Source organism: Aspergillus flavus, chromosome 1 (assembly GCF_009017415.1).
Source record: "Aspergillus flavus chromosome 1, complete sequence".
Classification (NCBI taxonomy): domain Eukaryota; kingdom Fungi; phylum Ascomycota; class Eurotiomycetes; order Eurotiales; family Aspergillaceae; genus Aspergillus; species Aspergillus flavus.
The window spans coordinates 612832-637481 of NC_092406.1; the positions used below are offsets into that span (position 1 = coordinate 612832).

The following is a 24650-nucleotide window of genomic DNA, read 5'->3' on the forward strand; positions in this document are numbered from 1 at the left end:
AGCAAAGTGGGCTATGTAAGTCGTCATCTATCATCTAGCAATAGGACCAGAGTGTGGAAGTACACCACCAGATATGGCCTGTAGGTCAAACTGACTCTTGGATTGCGGAATGTGGCAGCGTTAGTCTAAACGTAAACTGGCGACGAAATTTAAGTGATACTATAGCTAATCCAGACGAATCTTATTACTTGTCTAGCTTTTAGAATTCACATTGATTTTCTGACTACGTGGAATAAATTTGCTCATCGTACTACTGCTTTATATATATCCTTTCTTTAAAGATAATATAGATAGGGGAACTGAAGAGCACATGCATGGTTTCACTATGCTATGGAACTAGGCCCTCTATACACGCACAGTGTATAGTCATACGACATATAGCGACAGAGGGGTCACACTACTATAATGTAACAAGGAACCAAAACGAGTTTCGAAAGAAACAGAACACACTATGTATATATCACAAACCTCCGTCTCTTCGGAGTAGGAGATTAGCCTAACATCAATGATGCACAAGGTTAAATATATCAACTCACCACGAATATTGTTCTGGATCGTTTCAGTCCATCAAATCACTTAGCCAAATCATCTTTAGTCTCTCCGCATATTGTTGCTGAATTGCCTTCTTTTGCTCTATGACCTCCCAGGTATCCGATGGCCAAACATAGTACTGTGGGTCCCATCCGCCAACATAAGTATCCAGCTCCTGCTTGTCTCGATAGAAACCTGAGATACTTGTCCGTTGAGTACTCTGGATGTGAAGCCTCTCCGTGCTCTTTGGCCGGTAAATATCACAGTTGATGTGATTTCCCCATTGAGGGTCCCAGTCAATGCGAATCTCCCACATGAGTATATACATTTTCTCTGTGTCGGGGTGTGTCACTGCCTCATTCAGGATCATACCTTTGAGGCCAGTCACATGGTGCCCTTCCTCGTGCGCAGGAAACTTATTCAGAATAAGCGAGACATGTGAAGCTGCGAGTTCGGCTTTCGTGAGTTTGCCCGCTGCGAAGATCCAGGGGAATGACTGCTCCGTCATGATAAAGTCGCCTCTAGTTCCCGTTCCTGTGTGGGTCATGGTGATCCCTTGATTATTCATGATTTTCACCGGTTGATGGACTGAGGAGGCTTGCAGGATTGTATAGACTAGGAATAGAATAAAGGAAGATGAACATCCAGCTGTTGTTCAACCCAGCTCCAAAGGCTATATAGGCACAAAATGAACTGTAGTTTACAGATTCTTTTCTATCATAATAGTACAAAAATACGATTTTGAACACGTAAATGTGACTATGCATTGCAATCACACAGCTGGTCTGCAGGTGATACGTCAGCCAGAAGCTCCGACCAATACAACCATTGACCACCAGACCTCTACCCCGTCTCCACGGTGTACATCGAAGAGGGCCTGAGCTATGTGTAAAAGCCAATTAAAACATCATGCATATTATCTCCACCGGTCATAGTCGAGTGGGCACACTTTAACCATTCACTTAGTGCCGGGAATCTCTTGAATAGAAGGTTGCTGTGTTACTTTCATAAAATGAAAAGGATTGTAATGATATACTTGAATTGGCAGTGCAGAATATATACTAGCCGAATATCGACTAGCCGACTCCAATCTTAATAACATGAGTTCGAAGCTCAACACACTGTGTGGTGTAAATGCTTAAAAGCTAAAGTGCATTGCCATTAAGAAGATATCATCAGGCGCAGGCCAGGCCGTAGTTACTGATGACCGCAAACAGCAAGGTGAGTATATAGCTTGATATACATATACCTGTTTTCATTATACTTATGTTAATCGTATTTGACAAGTGTAACTCCCCTCGTACCTTCCATCATCAGCTTCTAGTCATGTATTGGAGCTGTTAAGATATATCTAATCGGACCTGCTGAATTTGACCACGCGTGTTTCCCTCTAATATTACCATCTGAAATAATATCGTCACTTTTCGTCTGGAGAAATATGGCATCCGCGCTTTTCCGCCGCCTCTGACGCTAGTTGCTTAACGGTCTTACTAAGTGCTCTAACCTCGGTGCTGTCTGAGAGACGACAAGTATGCAATCCACTCGAGCGGTCGGCTACACTTGGCCAAGTCAATGGGGGTAGGTACTACTCAGGTGAGCTTTAAATATCTAGGGAAATCTTGAGTTGTCAGAGCCATTTGCATCCAAGGGTATCGGTGTGTGTTATAAAGGCTTCATTTCATGTTGTTGTAACAAATTGCATTAGAAGCAGTCTGCCTACTAGTATAATGATAGTATTCAAAGTTAACTATTGCTGTATACACAATTTTACTGTGTTGAGCCGTTGCCAGGCGCACTAGATTTGTGGCTCAACTTTCTCCCTTGATGTAATCAATTTAATGGTGTTATTTAAGTATGTTTTGCATTTCGTCCTCCGTTATATCGCGTTTGTGTATCCACCATATTTCCAGTGGCACCTAAGAAAGAACCAAGCCATGAGGGACCCATCTGATGATTCAAAAACATCAAATGAAATCGGATTCATGCATGTACGGCGAAGCCGAAACACAACTTGAAGTAATGGCTGCGGTGGTGTCCTAGTATTTTTATTGTTTAGTCCAACACATGGACTGTCATAGAAGCATCGCACATAGCAAATGCTGTGAGACGATCGTGAATGATGGACTACTGATGATTCAACATTGGCTGAACGGGGTCTTGGAAATTTGGCCGATAGACTCAGCTTTATTAGGGGAATCGGTCAAGACAGCTAATCTCTTCAGACAATAATACTAAGCCCTTGCCCATGAGGCAGCTCTGTTACGAATATGTTCGCTGATTATATTCGCCACGTACGAGTCATCATGCTGATTAGCATGTGCGGGCCGCGCAATTTTGCACGCAATGGTAGATCATTATTAGCATAGTACAGAACCGAAGCCTGTATATCTTCTTTGGTCGAGGTGTATTTCTCCCATGCTTAATAAACCTATCCCCGTCCTTTCCTACCCTCCAAACCTCCGAGCCAAATCAACTATATAGCTATTTTGAATCCACTTTCCATAATTCCATCAAACGCCACCATAAAGCACAAATCCTTTAATGGCTCCGACTTCTCAGCGTGACGGAGGAACCCCAGAACTTGCCCATTTTCATTCCAGACCGCAAACCCACAGACACCAACCTCCAGCCTATCGATAAATCCCTGCCCTATGTAAACCCTACGGGCTTTGATCCATTTTATTCATCCTTCATAAGGATCGTCGGATGGGATGTGCAGCGTGGAGTGGGGCCCGCATGCGCCTTCACAGTGAACGGTGAATGGATTGTTCATGTACATTTCCGAGCCTATCTACGTGTCATTCGCGGGTATGAAGTCAATCAGCTTCGTTGGGGGCAACGAAAGTGATGTTGATTAGACTCTATCGCCATGTGGAACGCCGTCCAAGGCCGTAGACATGTACCTTTCCCTTGGAAATCTTCGACAAGGACCCCTGATGTCGTGCGTAATTCCATTCCACTGATAGGATGCCTTTCTGAACTGAGCATAACTCAGGATGCAACAGTTCATATTCGCTGGCAGTGCTACCTCTCGTTCCCACCAACCTCTAGCCACGACTGTGAGCGTTGGACACCATCATCTGGATACGGCAATTGAAAATGTAGTATGTAGTAGTTGGGCTCTCTCAGGCAATGCCTATTTCGATAGATATACACTAGCATTAATAGTCTGTGTTCGACAAACAGGCTCATGTCATCCTTCACTGATTGGCTCTGTAGTGATATCGTTCGTATCGGTGCGCTATAAGGGGTATGATACTATCTGAAACTCTAACAGCCTAGATGTGATTATGGTGGGCAGCAAGGCACCATAGACTAGATAAGAATCTAGGACATAGGCTGAAGGCCTAAAGAATAATGCAGTAGAGTAAGGAGATGGAGGCGAATGAATCGATTTATCTAACCCAGATAGTCTAGTTAAAGCAACATCTTGAATAATTATTGTTAAAAAAAGATAAAATATAAAAATAAAAATAGAGAAAAGAAAAGAAAACAACAGAGCCCACGAGCCATTAAATCGTTTTGGATTTAACCTTGTTCACAGGCTTTCAGGAACCTGGGAAAAGGGCGGAATACCGTCCGACATGGCGTAATTTCTAACGCCCACGTGGCCTTGCAATATAGGAGTTGTATAGGCCCGTGGTTGGTTTGTCGGCTGAGCTGGGCTCTGTGGATGGGCTTCTATTGGGTACGTTCGCCCGTCGTTATAGGTCCCTCGGTTAGTATAATCGAGCGACATGCACTGCCGCTTAACCGGGCCTGTATAATAGCTGTAGTCTTGATATACTCCAACTACAGCTCCTGAATAACCCGTAGAGGGATTCCCTGGTATCTGGATCGAAGAATAATCCGGAGAACGGCGAGGAGCCGGTCGGGGATACTCCTCCACTTGTTGGAGTGACCGCTTTATGCCTGCCCGTGACTTTTTCCGAAGCTTTAATTTCACTCCCTGGTCTGCGAATAGTCTAGACAGGGAGGTTGCCTCTGTCATCCCAAGGAAGTCCTTCGGGCGAGCCACGGTGAAGCGGTCTGAGATGATGGACGCCAAATGAGAGGCGCTACCCTCTCCCATTTCAAAAAGTGTGAACTTCAGCCGAAAGCTTCCCTCGAGTTTCACAGACAAGTCGCTAAAGACAAAGAAGCCCCCTTCACTATTGTCCTCGTCCTTCAGTCGGTGGAGTGACGAGACCAAAGTACCTGTCAAAGCCGTGGACGGCGGTACAGGAACTGGGACGTCATTTAAGGGATCGAACAAGCTGCAGCACATGAAATAGTAGGGACTCTGCAGATAGTGTTGCGCGAGGTAATTTCCTCGCTCTACCACCTGGAACTGCACTATCGGTTGGGGATCGACCGGCTTGCGGTCTTTCTCTTTCACACCAGCTACGCGTGCCCGTGTAGGCTGCTGGCGGATGATTAATTGGAATTTAGAGCCCGTGAACGACATTGTCAGGGAAAAATGGGAGAATTCTGCGGAAGGGAGGCGTAAGGGACTGGTGACACAGTTGATAAGGCGGAATATTGAACAAGACAAACCAAAAGGATGGAGAGCCAAAGGATTTAGATGGCGGTATCCGTGGGGGAGAATCTTAGAAACAATAGTTATAAGAATAAAATACTCAGGAGAAGACAAGTTGGGAAGAAAGAGAGAGATCCTGTGGTTCTTAGAACTAGGCAACGCTGGAACCTGTTGGCTGACGTAGAGGTCATGGTGTCAGAGTGACATTAGTATGACTATCTTGATAGAAGCTGATAGAGCTTCTGTTGTAAACCCTGATATGATATAGTACTGCAACTGATAAGGAATTAATGCACTAATGAATGGCCATATGCATCGTCTGCCCTATCTATACAGGGCAGGGTGTGGGAAAATATAGGGCTTACTGTTCCAATGGGTTGAGTTGAACTTGTGACACTGTTTGTTGTCATTGTGCTATTGTTTAGTTACTAGCCATAAGTAATGGAGATTTCTAGTAACCCTCAAACTGTCGATTTTGGGGGATCAATCGAAGGAGTATACATTGACGACCGCAATGTATCCGATAACTTGAGATAGTAGGATTATGGTCGGTTCTTTTAGTGCAAAATAAATGATCTTCTTCAAGCATTCAAAGTCCATCCTCATACTTCCGTAACTTTCGTCTTAGCCTGATAAGCGTATCATGCTTGTGTGGCAGCATCCTCGCTAAATCTTTACCCAACGGTTTGACTTTTGATATAAAACCTGGATGCGACTAGATGCACAGGTATTTGATGACTATTGCGCTTGAGACGACTCTTGAGTTGGAGAATACAAGTATACTGGAGTCACTGCTGTTTTAGGATGAGGAGGTAATGTCGGCTGCAGCGTAATCGGTGGAGGGATTATAGGCTGATGAAGGCATCCGGGTTACTCAGGACGTTCTTGCTTACGATTCAGATCATGTTCGACGTGTCCTTCGTCGACCCTTTCCTCAAGTGGTGTATATTCGACGGGTGTAGCAAGGGTCGGGGTGGCTCGTTCAATCCTCTGTGAAGATAGGTAGTTGGGGCCTCTGGAGTTGACTTCAGAAAGCGATTTCTATTAACCGATAATAGATTCCCGTGAAGAAGGAATTTCTCATAAAGCAACTCGGTATATCTGCATAATTGTCGACGTCTAGGTTCGTCTCCATTTCGTTGGTATTGTCTCGCTTCGCCCACTTCGTAAGCTTCAGGACTACTCCTTCAGCTACAATTTAGTCTTTGTTTATCAGCTCCAGTTTCCAAAACCATCTCGTGACAATCACCCATCGCCATTTTTATATCCTTGAACGTGTCTATCAAGGTGTCTGTATGCTCCTTTGGCATCTGTAAGCATTGTTGCATCAGAGCACTCATCTATGCCCAGATGCGTTTCGCCATTCAAATCGTGTTTACTTGTCGACCACTGACTAGACCAACCATGGGCACATTGGCTTGTAAATATCTAAATCAAGTAGCCCTTGCCATGATAGTACTGACAAGCTTGACCCAAGATTGCGCCGCCACCGAAGAGTATTTACCAATCTCCGCATGTCTCACAATGATAAGACCTTCACGTGCCCCAGTGAGCGCAACGTTTTGCCGTTATCCATCTGCCATGGACCCCATTACGAATCGTCCCCCGGCTGAGCTGTTAAGCGGACGACTATTTTCGCCTCAAATCCTTGAGCAGAGTGGGCGGACTTGCTCCAGATGGCAACATCACTATAGTATGAATCACCTGTCACGGAACAGAAATGTCCTTTTATGAGTTCGACAGGATCATGATCTTTTTTTGAGACATGCCGGCTTTGATTAAGGCAAGAGCTAGATCTGCCACCTCCCTAATATACTCAAGGTTGAACATTGAAGGCGCACTTCGGCGGCGCCACAAACTACAGTTCATGACCGACATGAAGCAATCGTCGCGTTTTACACCGTAGTGCTGACTCGTTGCCATCTGCAACCCCCTCCAGGGCGTGTCCGCGATAGGGGCGGTCACAAGTCTGCCGTCATAAAATTCTGCGTTAGGAAACTCTGCTATCTGGGGAATCATTCGGTATTGTTGCAGAGGCTGGACACCTGGAACACCTAAATGGAGGAGGCGTGATATGTGGAACATCCTCTCAGAGTCATAAAACTCATTGGAGTTTATGGATGTCATTTTTGTGTCCAATCGGTATATGTCACCACTGAGGGTGATCTTTTGAATGACCCTAGCTTATGGGCCATTCCCTTGATCACTGTTGGTTCCGTGAGATGAAGCCTCTTCGATTATTGCCGTGGAGGGGCGAAGCCGCCGGAGCACCTTGCGGCCAGCTGTGGAGGTAGTGCAAAACAACTTGAACCCTCTGCATGTAGTACCGCTGCAGTTCCCGCCATACTACTTTGCGGCCAGTTATCAAAGTTGCCACCATACATATAGAGTTGTCATCCGACGCGAGTGCCTCGCCAGGTCTTGCCATCGCACCGGGCTCTTCAACTGCATCCTCAACCACGTCCTCCAAGAACAAGAATCCCCCCCGAACCAGTGCTTCCTGATAGGTGAGGAATGTCCACAACAAAATCATCTCCTTGTCTTCACACTCAAGCGAGTTTGATCCGAGACATTTGGCGTGTTCCAGGGGTTTTATGATGTGACCTCCTAGAGAAGGGTTGCCTTGACCTTTCATGGAGTCTTCAATGCTTGATCTAAGTAAGTTGAACTCCTCATCTGAGATGCCCAACCTACCCAGCTCTGGGCTCATTTTGGTCATGAACTCGGTGTCAGACGCAGCTTTAGTTCCTGGTGCCAACTGTGTTTCCAATTCCTCTTGCTACTTTTTGTCCAGACCATAGATCTCATCCCTACCATCAGGGTCGTTTGGGTATGAGAGCCCTAGCATAATTCGGTTGGCGATCACGTCAAGTCCTTGGTTTGAACCATACACGATCAGACGAGGCCTTTTTGTATGGCAGTGGTATATGGCAATTCTGGTCGAAAGGGAGGTTTCTCCAGTTCCCTGGCGGTCCCGTTATCGGGGTGACAGCTATTGGAATGTTGCGCCCATGGATCGCGCCGCTTGGATCGCTCCGTACTTTTCGAAATTGACCCTACAGCTAATTCTTTGAAGGTATTCGGTTCCTTCTGGTGGGACACTTTCGACCTTTGTGCAGGGAAAGAGTCATGGTGTTTTGACCCAATAGTAGAGCTTTCAGCGAGTTATTAAAATGGTATGCCTAAGTCCCTGTTGCCATACATCACATCTTGTATGGCATCGCTCAACTGCACTAATGCGGCCTCTTCTCGCCCGAAGGCTACATGGCCTTCAGGGCGGAGTACATTTCCAATCGCATCAGGGCCCTCGGGTCGCTTATTCGAATACAAAAGAAAGTTCGGAGGCACTGTGACGTTTGGCGATGGCGCCAAGCCCTTGATCCGATCCACACACTATCAGAAGAGGTCTTTTAATACGACAGTGGTACAGGGCGATTCTCGCCGAAACCGAGGTTTTCCTTGTACCTGGCGGTCCAGCCACTGGTGTACCAAACTCTCTGAATGTCGCGCCAAATGACCGGGCCGATTGGACAACTTCGTGCTGCTCCTCCTTCAGGATATGCAGTGGTATCTATTGGTAATGTTTCCAACTGTCTATGAAGTAAACACCGTTGTTGTTTGTGTACGAGCTGTACAGCTCTCGAGTAGCTATTCGAAGGGATATCCAGATCTTTGTTGCTGGTTATCACGGCCTAACTAGCCTTCCTCAATTAAGGAAAGGCCGCATCTTTTAACCGTCTTGAGGTTGAGTGTAAAGAGGACTTCCACCTTCGAGGTTGATGACCCATGGCTGCTGCTTGACAACCTCCTCTTTAACTAGTGCATAATAGCCCTTGCTCGTCAGGTACGTACCACTGCTTATTCCTGTAAGACACGATCACGAGCGGTCCACGAGGTAATTCGTTTACCCGTAAATTGCCATTTCAATCCATGTCGTATGCATAGTCTTGTCCCCGACGCCGTACTGGTAAACCCATTGTCACAACCGGCTACCAAGCGACGGTAAGCTTCGTTTTCGGCTCTGGTCAGCCGTTGTTCATCGGGATCCAGGAGTTCACCAACCAAGAACCAGTATTCCTGGCCCTGTTTTGGGACTGCAGTTTGCTGTCACGCATCAAAATTGATTGTCCGAAGAATGGGGCTATGAGGCGAGGAACGCTCCACAAGGTGTCAGGTTTTTCTGGTCGCTTGACTCGGATATTCACCTGGTTTGCGGGAACTATATTCCTGATGCAAATGTGTACGTATTGTGACTTCTGATATTCGGCCTCACGTTGCAACTCTAATCTTCTGGAAACGTCGTGGGTCAGGGCAACTGAGTAGAGAGGATGTACGAAATGAAGTAATACAAAGGTGCCGACTAGCCAGTATTATGATTGGCGTCGGGACCACGCTTTATATATGTAGAGTCCAGGCGGCAGTGACCTGGTGATTAATACGAAATCAAGTGAAACATGGTAGTGAGAGTGAGAGTAGAACTAAAAGGATGTGAATAATTCTTCTATTCCAGTGAATTGCTTCATTTCTAATTCAAAGGAATATTCTGTGTCATGTTGGTAGCGAGGGATTCCTCTCGATTGAATGGTGAGTATCGGTTGAAAAGGAAAATGACACTTGAGTAAACCCCAGCGAGGGTAAATCTATGGGAATGTACGGGTATAATAACGGATGAATTGGGCGCTGTGCTCAGGGGTTTATACTTATTTGTGCGTATATTCTTTATGTATTGAATTTGCGACCATACAGTGATTATATCAGTAGCTCACCCACATTCTCTCATATGCTCCACAATTAGGTGAAGTGGACAGTCCAATTCATCTATTAATAATGCCCTTCCCTGCAAGGTCCCCAATATCGTTCGTATTGAAAGTTTTGTGTTACTAATGTAGGACTTAATGCCAAAGTTGGATCTTTCCATTCGTATAGTACCTCACTTCGAGTGTATGAGTTGGCACGTTTTACAGATTTCGTACCAGTTTGTGCGCAGCTCGCAATCGAGCTCGGATAGCTATATGAAGAAAACATGGCAACTCCAAGTTAATTGGGCATCGTAAACATGACCGTTGCATAAAGAACATGACAAAAGATCATGCCATAGCTAGCCAGAACATATCCGCACCTGCAAAGGAGAATAGCTATCAGATGAGTGTTGCCTGTCAATTATCTGCCCCTACCAAATATTTTTGAAACCCCTTGTGTTTTGCTAAGCCCAAACAGCTTCTAATCGTGGTATTGTGGTACTGAACGTGTGGTGTCTTGTCCTATCATTCCAAAACGAACAGAGATTTAATATCTTCCCGTGTGACATGGGGTCTTGCAATTCACATCCCGCAAAGAAGAGCGGCAGCAACGCCTGTCTGGATATCATGCAGTCGTCGCGACAAGCAAAGACATGGTCCATGATAACCCTCACGCGGTACAAGATATGAACCGGGACACTGCACCCGGGAGTCCATCGGAACACCCTGTATACATACAGAAGGATTCCGTTTCTCCAAGCCACAGAACACTGCATATTGTCTACATCTTGCTGCATTCTCTCTTCGTCTTGGAAGGCGGTGGCAGGTGCCATGACTTGAGTGATTCTTCAAGTGCGAATAGGAGCGTGGTAAGTACTTGCCTTGAAAAAGGCTCGTGAAAAATGCGGTTTGCTTGTCCTTGTCTTGCTCGAGTTTTTCATTCGTTAAGAACTTGATCTCACACCAAATTGTAATCTGGTCAAACTGTTCGGGGTTGCGGAAGAAAAGTGGGGACTGTGTTATAGAGTAGCGGAGGAACGGAGGCCACCAATTGTAGTATGTCTAAAGTCCGTCCATAGTCCGTCCGAAGTCCGTCCGTGGTACTCCAGTGGTCTTCCACAGGCTTCCGTATGGTAGTATATTGCATATCTTCGTAATGAAATGGACAAACAACGTTTGCGGCAATATAAATACCACTCTTGTTCGTCTACTCGCTTGTAACTTTACCTTTCAACAATATCTTACTTCAGAGTTTGAGCTAAGAACTATGCCTTTCGGACAGCTTTCTATTAGCAATAGGGGTATCCCGCAGCATGACCCTCCCTACAGTGACGCTACTCCTGTATTCGACGACGTTACAGTCTTGACTATACAATACCGAACATCTTTCAAGAGCATCAGCCACCTTATTCCGGATGTGATCGAAGTTGAGAACGAGCCCCTAGTGACTGCTACTTTACTTAATTATGGTGCTGGCCCTGCTGGGCCTTTTCTTGAATTTATTCATACTGTTGAGGCCAAATATCTCGGCAAATCCTATGATTTCTGCCTGTCTCTGATTCTTGACAATGAGATGGCTGTCCTTGCGGGCAGAGAGCCATGTGGATTTCCCAAACGACTGGGTCAACTCTCCCTGACAACGCGCTCATCAAACAGAGCTACAGGATATGTTGAGCGACCAGTTGGACAGAAGCTGGTAGAGTTTAGTTTTGAAGGGAAAGCAAAGCAAAGCCCCACATCAAACCTTGATAGGCCATTTTTGAACCTCCGTGTCATTCCCTCGCCTGTTACAGGCGCTCCAGCGTCACTTAAGGAGTTGGTGCCTTCCAATTTTGAGATCAGGCCGGTCGAGGTTTGGGAGGGGGTGGGAAAGTTGACATTCCCCGAGAATTGTCCCCAGGCTGAAGCTATAAACAAGATCGAGATTGTCCGATATGAATCCGCAACGTTGGGATATGGCTCGGCTTGTATATTACACCCTTCCGAGGAAGTTTTCCAACTGTGAGAGATCTGAACTTAAGCAAAGCCTTGGATAAATTAGTACTATAGTGTATATAGAACTATTAGAACTGAGTCATACGCATTACTACCTTTAGTACAAAACAAACCACTACTATTTACATGCCTTGAGCAAGATGCTTACTAGACATAGTAAGAGCAGTGATCAATGCATTGCTCTCGTACCACGACTCCACAACGCCGGGGCTGTGCCACAAGGCGCCTGGCGGTTACAGGGGCATTTTGCAAGTCCCCTACATTGATACCGTAATTTATATACGCTAGTCCGTGTTGCCGTGTACATAAATCGGTATTTCATATACACCAAAGCAATGGTCATTAAACGTATGAATGAGGGTCTGAGCCCCTGAACTATCATAATCTCCCTATGCTTGAATCCATTTGCCTGAGTCATCTAACACGTAATCCTCCTACTAAGCTAGTTATATTGCGTATAACCGAAGTTATGATCATTACGATCGATGACTAGATCATCCGCAACTTCCTATATCTGGTATTCGGTCATTTTGGCCGACCTATATAAAAGATCTTACCATTAGGAGCTCTCCTAGCGACAAATCCTGTTTTACCTCCTCGAAAAAACACCCGACAGCTGAACAACTGGGGGTTTACGAATTTTGCAGATCACTTTAATCTCTTACGATTGCTGGGCTCAGGCAAAAGTACAAGTAGATTGAAGCTCACTGCCTTTATCTTTCCAAAGGGTGGATGTCCTTCGTTACGTAAGGCGCTTCCAAATACTGAATATCCAACTCCGTTAACTTGATTATTATGGCACGCACAGCACGCTCTTTGCTGTTCAGACCGAGAATAAAATTCTCGCTCGAATGGCTAATACACCAGGCAACTGCTATCTATACCATGGTAGCTCACAATGGGACTAGAAAGTGTACTCCGTCGTCGGCAGGACAGTTACATAACGTGGACACTACCACCATTGGCGCAGACCACGCTTCCTGTAATCCATCGTGCCTTCTCACTGGCTAGCAAACCCGCGACATTGGCAATATCCTCAGGTAGTCCCATTCCGCCACAAACAGCTGAGCCAGACTGGACGGCAGAGAGTCCCATATTCTTCAGCTCAGGCGTAGCTTCTCTGAACAAAGCCTCTGTAGCTGTCGCACCAATTAGGAGCGCGTTAACCGTAGTACCTAGCGTTTTAGGATCCTTTCCGAAGATATCAGCCCACGACCGGGTCAGTGCTTCCATAGTGGCCTTCGTTGCACCAACGAGGTACATAGCGCTGTGAAAGGAGTTTAGCTAACAAGAACAATATACTCAAATTATGGCGAGACAAACAGTCACTTACGGAAACGGTATCTTTCGACCTGACACGCTGGACATATTGATAATCCTTGAATCCGGCTGAATCATACTCCGTGTATAGAGTGCTTCGACGAGCATCACCAAAGTGTGTGTGTTTCCCATCAGGACCTTTCGTACGTATTCATCGTCCAGCTTACCCATTTCTCGAAGCTCATCATACGCCGCATTGTTCACGAGTATATGTATCTTAGAGTTAAAGTGCTTCTCCACAGCTTCTGCGACGATGCCAGGCGTCTCGAGAGATAGGACATTGGCGGCAACGCCAACGATCTTTGGTGCATCACAGCCAGTTCCCCGGTAATACTCAGTAATCTCAGAAGAAAGACTTTCGATATTGTGCATCGAAGTCTCGGAAGAACAGGTCCCCAAGATTGAAGCTCCTCGCTTCGCAAGGTGGATGGCCGTGGCTCGACCGATTCCACGAGTCGCTCCCCTGATACAAGTCAGTGATAAATATTCATGCATTGCTTTGAATGTCTTCGAAGATGAGCGATGAAGGGATAACAACGTTACGAGTGCAGTCTTCCCTGCAAGGTCTTGCTCAAATCTCCCATCGAGCTTCGAGGTTGACTGATCTGTCATTATGTCTATATGCGTAAGCAACGACTTGAACTTTGAGCGGATTGAGATAGGGCTCTATGTAATGATGGCGTTACAATGGGGTTTTTATAATAAGAACTGCTGTTTTATAACTCTTAAGAGCTCGTGCAGTTCATCTGACATTTCTCTACTCACCTCGGACTTCGGAGCTTTTCCCAATTCCATGCTCTGTTCCTATCTAGACAGCAGAGACATCATGAAACACAAGTGCTCATTTCCGGTAGTATACGATCCACCATTGCAGATGACCATTCCTCTTCGGTCTGATACTACCATACGCTTTCTAAGCGGTTCTGAATGCCAAGGGAAGCTTCGGGGCATCAGACGCCCGATTCCGAAAGCCGACAACCCAGTCCGACGGATTTCCTGATCCTGGACCACGGCATCATGTTTATCTTTGCCAAATGGCTTGGTCCTGTGAACATTTGCCGCATATCCGTGATGTTGCTACTGGTGACTAACCTCGAACGTACAATATACAGCTAAAGATGTCAGCGGCGGAAATTGCACTGAACCTTGGTATGTCCAGTATTTAGTCTTATGCACATAGGTTTGGTGTAGCTACACAGTCATCTATAGGCAAAATTACTCACGCCGTGATCTCTGATTAAGTCAACCCTGAAGTGTGCGACGCGGATCGGGATTGATGACGCCTGTTCAATCATTGCTCGACATTGGTGCCTTCGCTGTAGTGAAGTCGCTGTATCGGGATATTGTATTGTCCAGAGACGAGCTTTGAAATGTGTGTACACGTACTATGTCGACTGGTTTCATCGGAGTGTTCAGATCCGCAATTAGTTAGATGGACCTGACAGACCTGAGAGAAATATATAGTGTCAATGGTTTGCTAAATGTATTTCGAAAATCCTTTTCTAAGGTAAATTCTTTAGCCCTAAGGAACATTCATGCCCATCTCCATTAAAGTGAGCTATGTGTCACAATTATTTCATAGCCCAAGGCGAGTACAAATCTCTTTACAATAAATCCGTACGTGCTTGTATACCCTGCACTCAGTTTTCATGTGCCATCTCCAGAATACCCTGAGTCATTCAAATCGACCGCTTGCCTCCTTCTCATAGCGTTAAGTCTTGAGTAGGGATAAATACACGGTCCGTACTGGGACAGCCAGACTGAAAGGGGTTTGACTCAGTCTCGGATTGTAGCCCACTGTACTCTGTAGCCAATGTCTCCGAATACCAATTTTCTGGTACTTAGGTCAGCAGTCTGCAGCAATTATATATACTACCAAACGAATGCAACGCCTCGGCCCAAAAGAATCGGAGAAGATCAATTTATTTCGTATAGTACCCTGGGTATAACTAGGAACAGCAACATTGCACATACTCGAGACTATCTTGTCTTTCTAACATCGCTAACTGCGACGCATGGCCTGCGCTGACAGAGCTAGCTGGATGCAAATACTGTGCTGATAATGCGACAGCCATCCCATGCCATTGCGTGCAAGATCTCAGGTGCCACCCCCATTGGAACATTACTGGGTGGTCGCGAAGTTGGTAATCCAGCTGAAGTATCTCAACTGCAAGCTGGATCAGCTTCTCTCCAATAAGTGGAGGCTGGGGGGGGTCCATTGCCCAAGTCGAGTATTTGATGGTACGCAGATAGACAGGCCTTGGCCATAATTAGACGAGTCACAGCAGCGCCAACCCAGAAAATAGGTATATTCTGATCGCAGTGCTTGAGATACGTTTCGTCCAGATACTGACGAATTTTCTGGACTTTGCAGAGGCGGTCGTCGTTCGAAACTTCCTTTATATCGTTAAATGAGGACCCAGGTGTAGAGCTGGCTGAGTGAAGGATACTAATCGTCTCGAAGCGCAATAAACAGAAAGTTAACTCTGTTCCTCCCTTTCGCTCTGGTGGAAGCGCCTGCATACCAGGGAATAGGTCGTCGTCATTGACGTTTAAGGGAAGTCGCACATCATACATCTCTTCGTTAATTCTAGTCTCTCTTGCATGGTCCTCGCAGGAGTAAACACCCAACAAGCATATCATCCACCATAAACGTCGGCGCATTTCGGCACGTAATGGAGTCAATCCAAAGTGAGCTCTATCCTTATGCACATTCATTCCTTTAGCGCGATGTAGGACAAGTGCTGTCATAGACCAGAAAGCGTGCTGTTCGTTCTCTGCATACAATCCGATCAGAAAGAGCACAAGACCTTGCATGCATGTGAGACTCGTAGTAGTGAGAAACCTCGCGTCTGATAACGCCTGTTTTACTTCGCTCTTCAGGTACCGCACCACATTGTCACGGCTTTCTTTAAGCACCATGCCACATTTCGCCGGGGACATGCTGACCACAGCAACAAAGAGTATTGAGAGAATTAACGCTTTCTTATTCTGTGTCATTGATTGTTTGGATTGTGTTCCCAGCAAGAGCAAGTTCCTCGTGCTTGGTTTATGGAGCAAAGGCAAGAGTGGAGCGACATTGTCTGTATAGATATGCCAAAGGGCAGGCGCCAACTCCAGGAAGGGATATGATATCCTTGGAGTTTGGAGAGGAAAAGCTCGACCTTCAAAGGTCCAACAGTCTATCTGCAAAGAATCTCGAGGAGAGGGCAACGGATTGTCTCCAGAGGACGGGATTGATCCCTGATTAGGCTGATCCAGGCTCAACGTGCTCTCATGTGTGGAGCGTTCATCTAGTCGGCAGCTCGGAAGATGGTTGCCAGATTCGTGAATAGTGGGCAAGGTAGTGTCACTACCTAGTTTAAGAAAATGACCTTCAGTTATTTGAGCAGCATACCTCGTTAGTCTCAACTTAGAACCATCACATACCTTGACTAGGCGCATCCCTTGGCACTGTCGCTACATTGGTCGCTTGAGAATCATTCTCGATTTCATTGATATCCTCCCTATTTGTGATAATGTCTTTTACCATACACTCAAGCCGTTCCAATCTGTTTCGAAATTCCTCACGGGCCGTCGGCTTCCGCTGACGAGTCATCTTCGTCGTCTCAGGGAAAACACATTGTCTTCCTGTCCTACTACAGTACATGCACGGCTGTTGGCGAGTGCATCGCACCTTCCTTCTGCGGCACGTCAGACGGCTATGTGTCTTGGTCTTCAGCGCCATTGGCGCCATGGTGGTGATTTTTTTATTGATTAGAAAGCCTGAGTCAAACCGTTCTTGCATTTGTTCAGTACTCGACGACCCGGGGCGACTTCTGTAAGTTCCGTAAGGGTCTGAATAACCCACTGATGGGTAGTAACTATGAAGCATTGTGTCGGTTACTTAGTGGTACATAGACCCTCAGAACTATAACCTGGGGCCCACACTTAGCCCTAAAAGGAAAGTTTCTCGGCCGCGTCTTGGCTCCGAGCAGTGAAAGATCCAAACATCTTCCGAGTCGCCAAGCGTTTTGAGCGGAATAATTTCGATTCAATATAGTATAGCCAAGGAAACAGAATGAATCAGAGCTGCGATTTATAATCCTGCCACATATGAACCGGCCTCGGCCTTAGAGAAAGGCCGAAGTGCGCAACAACCCACTTGAACCCAGAACCAACAGAAGATGCTCCATGGAGCTATAATGTTTCATGGCATGAAGGTTTTCTGGACGAGGTGGAGGTTGCCATACGTATGCTCTGCTACTCCATGAGCCGCTTGGTAAGCGAGTGGGCAGTTTTCTATGTAGAACAGTATGGACAACAGAAGAAAAAGACTCTTCAGCCATGGAAGACAGCTATATAAATCCGCAGTGCGGTCCCTGTCACCAAGCTACCATCTCAACAACCTCACACATCATTTTCCTACAAGCAATAACTCAACATGATCGTCGCATTGGTAACTGGCGCCAACTCAGGCATTGGCGAAGCTGTTGCACGCCAGCTAGCGCGCCAACCGGATCACCATGTCATCGTAACAGCACGAAACCTCGAAGCGGGAGAGAAAGTCGCAGCAGCTATTGTCGAAGAAGGCAACTCAGCGTCTGCCGTCCGCCTGGATCTGTCTTCTGATGAGTCTATCTCCACGGTTGCTGAACACGTCAAAGAGGTCTATGGCAAACTCGATATCCTCGTCAACAATGCCGGGACATTTCTCGATCATCGCTCTGATTTGTCCGTCCGGGAGAATCTCACCATGACTTTTGATACGAATGTAATCGGTACCGCTGTTCTGACCGACGCCCTCCTCAACCTTCTTCGTCAGTCTTCTGCGCCGCGGGTTGTTTTCGTTTCGTCTGTTCTCGGCTCACTTACTCTTTCAAATGACGAGAATTGGCCGCTTCGACATATTGTGTCGAAGGCCTACAAAAGCAGCAAGGCCGCCTTGAACATGTTGGTACTGCACTATTCAAGGGCTCTTCAGGATGTTAGCGGGCTAGTTAATACAGTATGCCCTGGCTTGGTTAAAACAAAGCTGAATGGATACGCAGAAGATGGGGTAACGCCGGATGTTGGTGCGCGCAGGATTGTGGAGCTGGCGTTGTTGGGTCCGGATGGACCTACTGCGACCTTCTCGAATAGGGATGGACCAATTCCTTGGTGAGGGAAACACTGTTTGAAGACCACTCGCAGCATGTCTGAGGCACTATAGAGACTTAGCTTAGCAAGATCAATAGAGTCGATATAGATTCTTATCGCGATACTACTAGGATACAATGGATATTGATAGCCGTACTATGACTTATTTCACTATGTTATAAAAAATACTTTCAATAGTCCAATGGCCCTTTAGATTGTCGAGGATTGGCTAGCTAGCTGTTAGAAATTAGAGCATTTCTAAATACCCTTATCATGTATGCTATCAAACCATCTAAAGTCCGCCTGTCTTTTAGGTCGCCCTGCTATTTAGCTCTTGCTCACGACGAAGAAAGGATAGCTCAATCATTACAATGCGACATGGACACCAGCGGGTAACCCAAACACCTGGCTATTGGTTTCAAAGCCGCAAGCAGAAACACCTCCGCCGTTCGTCAGACAATAGCCAGTATCAGCATTCTTTAGATTGCCCGTGATTGCATACGACCATTTCTGGCCATTATTCTCGCTACATTCCTGCAGCGAAATGGCTTTCCCGTCTGCTGTTAGACACTTTGACTGTTCAGACAACGTGCGAATCACCCCCGATGCGTCGATCTGCCATATCTGGGATTTGCTCCCGTTGCAAGATTCAGATCCCACAGAGGATGAGGTTCCTGTAAGACACTTTCCGGAGGCCGTGTTAAAGATAAGGCCGGTGGGTATGACTTGAGAGCACTTCTCATCGGTGTCTATTTTATACACGGCGGTCGCATGTGTGTTCAACTTAATACGTATCGCATCCTTGATGGTCTGAGTAGAGCCGCCCCAGAGGTCTTGTGCTTTGTATGTACAATCGGTAGAGAGGCCGAGTATGTCCAGGGAAATATCTGTTTCGATGGACTCGCTACCATGGTTCAGAATGGTGACCAACCTAGAACCGTCGGCAAGATTCCGCGTCAACACGTCAAGGGAGCCATCGCGACTGGCCAGTGTGGCTTGTTGCGCCAGAGGATCCTGATCGACCGCAATCAAGGCTTGATTTGTTAGGTACTCTAGATCCTCAGATGATAGGTCGGGAATATGTGCACTAATAATCAAGGGTGCCGAAAACGAAGCCCAAAGCGCGAATTGGGATCGCTTTTCGTCCAGTGACAGTCCCGGATGGTCCGCAATTAGGAAGTCAGGATCGTTGTAATATCCGGGACGTTGATACCGAGCGACTAACGTGTTGAACTTATAGTTTGTCATGATACTATCCCAGGCACTGCCTTCTCCACTGTAGACGAGAATGTCAACTGAATGTCGGGCGAGCTCGCCGTATTCAGGAACCCAGTCCATGACCGTATGCCAATCGGTCAAATTGTCGGTCATGGAGAAGTACGCAGGTGCCGATTCGGAGAATATCAGTGGCTGTTGCATTTTGCTGAGTATCTCATGCCAATTGCCGTAGAGGTATTTGTACTCTTCCTGCAAAGTACGACCTTCTTTGGGATAGACGTTACACCCATCCAATTTCAGATAGTCGATGCCCCATGCCGCAAATGTCTCCGCGTCGATCTCCTCGTAACCTTCGGACCCCGGATAGCCACCACAGGTCAGGTTCCCTGAGTCCTCGTAGATGCCGAAGTTAAAGCCTTTAGATTTAACATATTGACCAAGCCAGGGAAGGCCGCGCGGGAACTTGGTGACATTCCATTCGAGTGATCCATTTTCCGCGCGATCATAGTTCATCCAGCAGTCGTCAAGATTGATACGATTGTAACCAGCTTCCAATAAACCATTGGAGGCCATTGCATCCGTAGTCTCGACAAATAGTGTCTCGTTCAGGTCGCACATGAACCGGGCCCAATTGTTGAATCCCATGGGCGGCGTCGGCAGTAGACTAGGGTTCTCAATGGAAGCGACAACTTGGACTGGCATCGTGCTGGCCAATGCGTTCGCTAGCGGTATCCATCTTGTGATAAGTCGCATATTCTCATCAATTGCCTTATATATACACAAATAAGTCGGACAAAACCCAATCCAGACATGAACAAAATATGATATGTATATCCACCGGCAAAGGCATCCTGGAACACATGGACTTTATAAAGCAGGCATTGCCAATTCGACCGATAAGCAGCGGGGTAAGCAAACACCGATTGATACCTCAGCTACTACGTATAGCCAGGGGGTGAGGATATTAATTGGCCGAATCCGCCGATCCCCGCACGATATCTAGGATCTGCATTCCTCGATGGCACCTTCAGTGGCCCTTGCCGTCGGGTACATGCATTAATACGTGTACACGTTACTACGGTAGTATTCATATGCAAGGAGAGGTATCGTATCGTTTTCTGCTACCTCCAGATATTTTGCTTAGTAAACGTACATATGAGGGTTAAGAAAACCCTAGCTAGTTAGTTCCAGTAGGCAGTAGACGGTACTACCATTCATTTCATAGAAAACGTGCATGAAGAAAAAATGTGGGATAACTGTGCGATTGCATTATTCAATTAGTTTCAGGATTTAGTCTGTTGATCTATGATACTAATCGATATTAGTCCCATATACTGTCACGCTCACTTTACGCAATCACCTCAGTGCCTGGTGCGCATCCGCTAATACATTCTTCATTCATATGTAGGACTGCGATACCTTATAATAACAGTTCAATCTTGTCTATCTTGTGAGAATTATGTATAGATGAATCAACAGGTCCCTATCAAATATCTGATAGTATGTACATACTAGGGGTGCTACAGGTCACAATTTCCATAAAACGACTTTCACCTTTAAAACTAAAAGACGGGAAAAAATGGAAACTCGATATTCAGCCTAACAAAATTCCACCAGAATGTCAGCATAATAATCCGCATCATCAAGTTCTTCAGCAGCCTCCCGCTCCTCTTTGGACCACGCAGGGTTGTTGACCATTTTGAGAACTGCCTTGGTCGTAGCTCTATCAAACTCAGCATGTCCCTGATATGTGAGCACTCTATTCGGCCGGAAAAACCGTTGGACATCACACAAATCGTTCCTTCACAATATTATCCAGTCAAGGGGGAGAGATCCGTCTGGCACAGTCACTTGATATTGGTGAATGAACTGAACCTTCCGTTGGACGGCCATGCCCGTATTCGTGGATCGTGGAAAGTGTCTTAGAAATCGGGGTGCTAATTTCACACTATGCACACCTATCTCCCATCAATTGGATTCTTCTCGACCCGTATACCATGGTCTTCTAACAGTGCTGATGCGATAACCTGATGTCCGAAGCATGCACCGAACAATTTAATAAGTGGGTGGTTGTTGTACACGTCTTGGTTGTTGTCAGTATCGTACATATAACGTTGTCGGCCAAAAGCCCAAAAGACAGGAACCATACCTCTCAGAACATCGTGAATTTCCTTGATCCAAAATTGTGGTTCATAAGCTGACTTTGGTGCTCCGGTTCTGATTATCGCATCAATCAATCAATCGATCAATCAATCAATCGATCAATCAATCAAGCAAGATTCTATTAACCTGTTCGAGCCTAACTATTGAACGTCTAGCTATGCAGGTGCTTCAAGGAGCCTAGAATCTAACCGTAAAACGCCATATGCCCACAAAGGAAGTAATCGAAAGCTTTTATCACAACTAAAACTGCCTGCCACGTGACAGTCCCCTTGACCTATCTTACTCAGCCCTCACCATCCTGCATTCTCTGGCTTCTTCTAGTGTCTCCTAGTGAGTAGGTGTTGGTGCGCGTACTGGGAGGGTTTCATCAATGTCGAGATACGGAATGGCTTCGATATATAGTCAGGCGGGTAAGTAACTAATTTAGTCATGCCTAGTCAAATGGCTTTCCGCTCTTATCAGGTCAGATATACTGTTTCTCATTGGAGCGGCGGATGTTATTTTTAATGAGGCAACAAGCATACCCCAGGCTACTCTGTAACTATGTAGGGCTCGTGGCCATCAGGTGATTGCGCAACAGATCATTGTGAAATCGTCATATTAGGAACCCACAAGTTAGCATCGTCAAATATGACGACTTTCTGTTCGAGACCTATCAGCACTGAACCGTGAAGATATCAAGCAATATAGTGTTGGCTCATAGCAAACAGGAATTTGGAGGAGTGTTTCGATGTTTGCGTGGAATGGTGGAAGGAGTTTTAAGGGGGAGGGCTCAAGAAGAGATAGTAGATTCTTTTACAGTGTTACAAAGAGAGATCGGCAGTTTCGTTCATCATTGTCAGCTCATATATAGCTCAGCTGAGATCTCTGGTATGTCCAATCGAAGCTTCTGCAGTTGCCTCTTATCAGTAAAACGATTTGTCAGTGCGTTAGGTGGGGTTACTTCAGCTCGGGGCATCTATGTTTCCTGGGCCGGGAAGAATGGGCAATCGGCATTTATTGTTGAAACCTTGGTGCCTGAAGCGAAAGTATATATGCTGTCCTTGACCTACTTGAGGCATCGGGCCAAATGAGTGAATACGCTTTGTGCTGGCGTAAGTTCTACCCTGACTTAGTTTATTTCCCATCCGAGTATACCTGCTCCTCTTGTATAACGACGATACATGATATCCGTCGGCATATTTCCATGTACTTATCATGTAGTTGATTAATGGCGTATGTTCCTTGTACCAGGGCGCGCTATTTCTCCACATCAGAGCGCTAACAATCGTAGATCCATAGATCACTGCACAGCCTCTATTTTTGCGTGAAGACGGGTGTTTCTTCATCTGAACTCTCAAACACATTGCGCCAGTATTCCGATACACGATCACAAATCCCAGACTTGCCCTTCCAGGATTCAAACACATGCTCCAGGTTGCAGCTCACCCATTTGATCTCCTCCCAGTAGCTTTTCTCCGCGTCGAAACCAAACCGTTCCAACGTTTTCTCAGCAACAAGCCATGCTCTCCCATCGCTCCCATCCGGCTTCAACGTCGGAGCGGTCTCCCAGTGATTGCCGAAAAGGTGTTCTGCGGGGTTGAACTTGGGATAATGCGCATGGATGAAGAACACCCGAGGTGCCTTCGCGGCAGACGGATCTTTCACACGCCAATGCCCTTGGGTGGTTAATCGGTAATCCTCGATAGGGTCCGCCTGGACCATGGCAGACCCTGAAATACCTCCGTTTGGCTTTGGATGACCCACGGCGGATACCTTCTCGCTCACTGTGTAGAATGGCTCGCCCATGGCGGCTGCGGCTTGGATGAATGTTTCCTTGTCCCCTTCTCCTGGGGCACCTTGTGATAGTAGCATGAAATAGTGTGATGGTCCGTAGTAATTGTAATACGCGGCCAGCAGCAAAGTCAAGAAATGAGTCTGCTTAGAGATGAGAAATACCCCCGTCTCTGAGGACGCACGCTCGGTCATTGATGGCACTGGTTGTCGAGATATATTATAGTACAGAGGAGAAGCCGTGGAAGCCCAAAAATCCGGCCATGTCACGAGACCGGTTGACATGAACGGTTCGTTCTGCAACAGCGACTCGGGCTTATAGAGCGCGAAGCCATCGGAGTCCATCCATATGACATTTTCGAAGGAGGAAAACAACACAGCGAAAATCTTTAATTGGTAGTGGGCGATCTCCTCTGTGGAGTAGCCTTGTCCCGCCTCGATGTCCGAAAGGATCACGCATCTCGCATTATATTGAGGAAGGATTTCTTCACAGATCTTGGTCTCGTATTCCGATTCGTCTTTGACGAAGAGCTCCACGGGTAGGGTTGAGCCCGTCCGTCGAAGCATGCGTAGTGAAGTGACAAAGAGCGGAAGGTAGGATTTCCCAGCGCTTGACACGATCCCGCTGGTTCCGGGGCTGTAGGCCCTGTCTATATTCGAGGTTTTTATTGCGTCAACGAACCTGTCATGCGCCCCCTGTAAAGGCTCTTGAATGCGGTCGGAATTAGTAATCAGGTCTGGTCGAGACACGCTTTCGACCGCATTATACGGAATTGCTCCCGAGCTGTCATCTCTCTCCGGGGGAGGGCATTCCGGCGCATGGTCCTCCAACAAGGAACTCAGTTGCTGCCAGAGGAGAGTTTGCCTCTCCCTGAGGGTTGCAGGCTCGATAGCTGCGGCGAAATTTAAGTCGGCCTTCCAGTATAGATTTAGGGAGTAGAAGATTAATAGAGCGCTCAGCAATAAGATTCCAATCTTGTATCGAACACTGGGGTGCATGGTGCCGAAGGCTAAAGATTGGCGCTGGGAAATAGGCTCTCACGTAGAGGTGGGGCCGGATACACCGTCAGGATGGCAAACTGACCAGAACACGAGAGATTCGACTAAAAAAAGCACACAGGGGGGTCTTTAGGGTCAAAACTGAACACAACCATTGTGAGCCACTGCCTACTTGGTAACGGCTCGTTGGCCGCGGACGATGGTCAATCAGGAGCATTCGCCTACGTAGCCGCGTCAGCGCCGATTCTTGACGTGGATATGACACCAATCCCGTC

The 24650-nt window shown here is 46.6% G+C and overlaps 9 protein-coding genes across 9 annotated transcripts; 2 read left to right on the forward strand and 7 right to left on the reverse strand.

The window, feature by feature from the left end:
• Positions 1 to 352: 352 nt before the first annotated feature.
• F9C07_2278693 (uncharacterized protein) lies at positions 353 to 1225 on the reverse strand. Its single transcript, XM_041284383.2, has 2 exons — positions 537 to 1225; positions 353 to 476 (listed from the first exon to the last, which is right to left on the reverse strand). The coding sequence occupies exon 1, from the start codon at positions 1097 to 1099 to the stop codon at positions 560 to 562; it is 540 nt and encodes a 179-aa protein (XP_041141624.2). The 5' UTR covers positions 1100 to 1225; the 3' UTR covers positions 353 to 476; positions 537 to 559.
• A 2844-nt stretch (positions 1226 to 4069) lies between these two features.
• On the reverse strand, positions 4070 to 4978 carry vosB (putative nuclear division Rft1 protein; the record flags this gene model as incomplete). Its single annotated transcript, XM_041284378.1, has 1 exon — positions 4070 to 4978. One exon carries the CDS (start codon positions 4976 to 4978, stop codon positions 4070 to 4072), a length of 909 nt encoding a protein of 302 aa, XP_041141623.1.
• Positions 4979 to 6778: 1800 nt separating this feature from the next.
• F9C07_2227121 (uncharacterized protein) lies at positions 6779 to 7177 on the reverse strand (the record flags this gene model as incomplete). Its single annotated transcript, XM_071509793.1, has 1 exon — positions 6779 to 7177. One exon carries the CDS (start codon positions 7175 to 7177, stop codon positions 6779 to 6781), a length of 399 nt encoding a protein of 132 aa, XP_071365456.1.
• A 76-nt stretch (positions 7178 to 7253) lies between these two features.
• Positions 7254 to 7760, reverse strand: F9C07_231 (uncharacterized protein; the record flags this gene model as incomplete). Its single annotated transcript, XM_041284381.2, has 1 exon — positions 7254 to 7760. One exon carries the CDS (start codon positions 7758 to 7760, stop codon positions 7254 to 7256), a length of 507 nt encoding a protein of 168 aa, XP_041141622.2.
• A 3171-nt stretch (positions 7761 to 10931) lies between these two features.
• Positions 10932 to 11910, forward strand: F9C07_2134530 (putative decarboxylase DEC1). The gene has a single exon (XM_041284389.2). It carries the CDS (start codon positions 10946 to 10948, stop codon positions 11792 to 11794), a length of 849 nt encoding a protein of 282 aa, XP_041141621.2. The 5' UTR covers positions 10932 to 10945; the 3' UTR covers positions 11795 to 11910.
• Positions 11911 to 12720: 810 nt separating this feature from the next.
• On the reverse strand, positions 12721 to 16548 carry F9C07_2278697 (putative short chain type dehydrogenase; the record flags this gene model as incomplete). Its single annotated transcript, XM_071510318.1, has 4 exons — positions 12721 to 12848; positions 13137 to 13335; positions 13643 to 13674; positions 15360 to 16548. The coding sequence occupies 4 exons, from the start codon at positions 16546 to 16548 to the stop codon at positions 12721 to 12723; spliced, it is 1548 nt and encodes a 515-aa protein (XP_071365457.1).
• Positions 16549 to 17484: 936 nt separating this feature from the next.
• F9C07_2278698 (putative short chain dehydrogenase family protein) lies at positions 17485 to 18365 on the forward strand. The gene has a single exon (XM_041284386.2). The coding sequence runs from the start codon at positions 17528 to 17530 to the stop codon at positions 18245 to 18247; it is 720 nt and encodes a 239-aa protein (XP_041141618.1). The 5' UTR covers positions 17485 to 17527; the 3' UTR covers positions 18248 to 18365.
• On the reverse strand, positions 18366 to 20373 carry F9C07_2278699 (putative alpha-galactosidase). Its single transcript, XM_041284377.2, has one exon. It carries the CDS (start codon positions 20191 to 20193, stop codon positions 18589 to 18591), a length of 1605 nt encoding a protein of 534 aa, XP_041141617.2. The 5' UTR covers positions 20194 to 20373; the 3' UTR covers positions 18366 to 18588.
• A 2418-nt stretch (positions 20374 to 22791) lies between these two features.
• F9C07_236 (mannosyltransferase putative-domain-containing protein) lies at positions 22792 to 24375 on the reverse strand (the record flags this gene model as incomplete). The annotated part of the gene is made up of 1 exon (XM_041284376.2): positions 22792 to 24375. The coding sequence occupies one exon, from the start codon at positions 24373 to 24375 to the stop codon at positions 22900 to 22902; it is 1476 nt and encodes a 491-aa protein (XP_041141616.1). The 3' UTR covers positions 22792 to 22899.
• Between the last annotated feature and the right edge of the window lie 275 nt (positions 24376 to 24650).

Coding starts and splice junctions, on each gene's coding strand:
- F9C07_2134530 (XM_041284389.2), top strand. CDS start 10,946: ATGAAATGGACAAACAACGTTTGCGGCAATATAAATACCACTCTTGTT.
- F9C07_2278693 (XM_041284383.2), bottom strand. CDS start 1,099: ATGAATAATCAAGGGATCACCATGACCCACACAGGAACGGGAACTAGA.
- F9C07_2278698 (XM_041284386.2), top strand. CDS start 17,528: ATGATCGTCGCATTGGTAACTGGCGCCAACTCAGGCATTGGCGAAGCT.
- F9C07_2278699 (XM_041284377.2), bottom strand. CDS start 20,193: ATGCGACTTATCACAAGATGGATACCGCTAGCGAACGCATTGGCCAGC.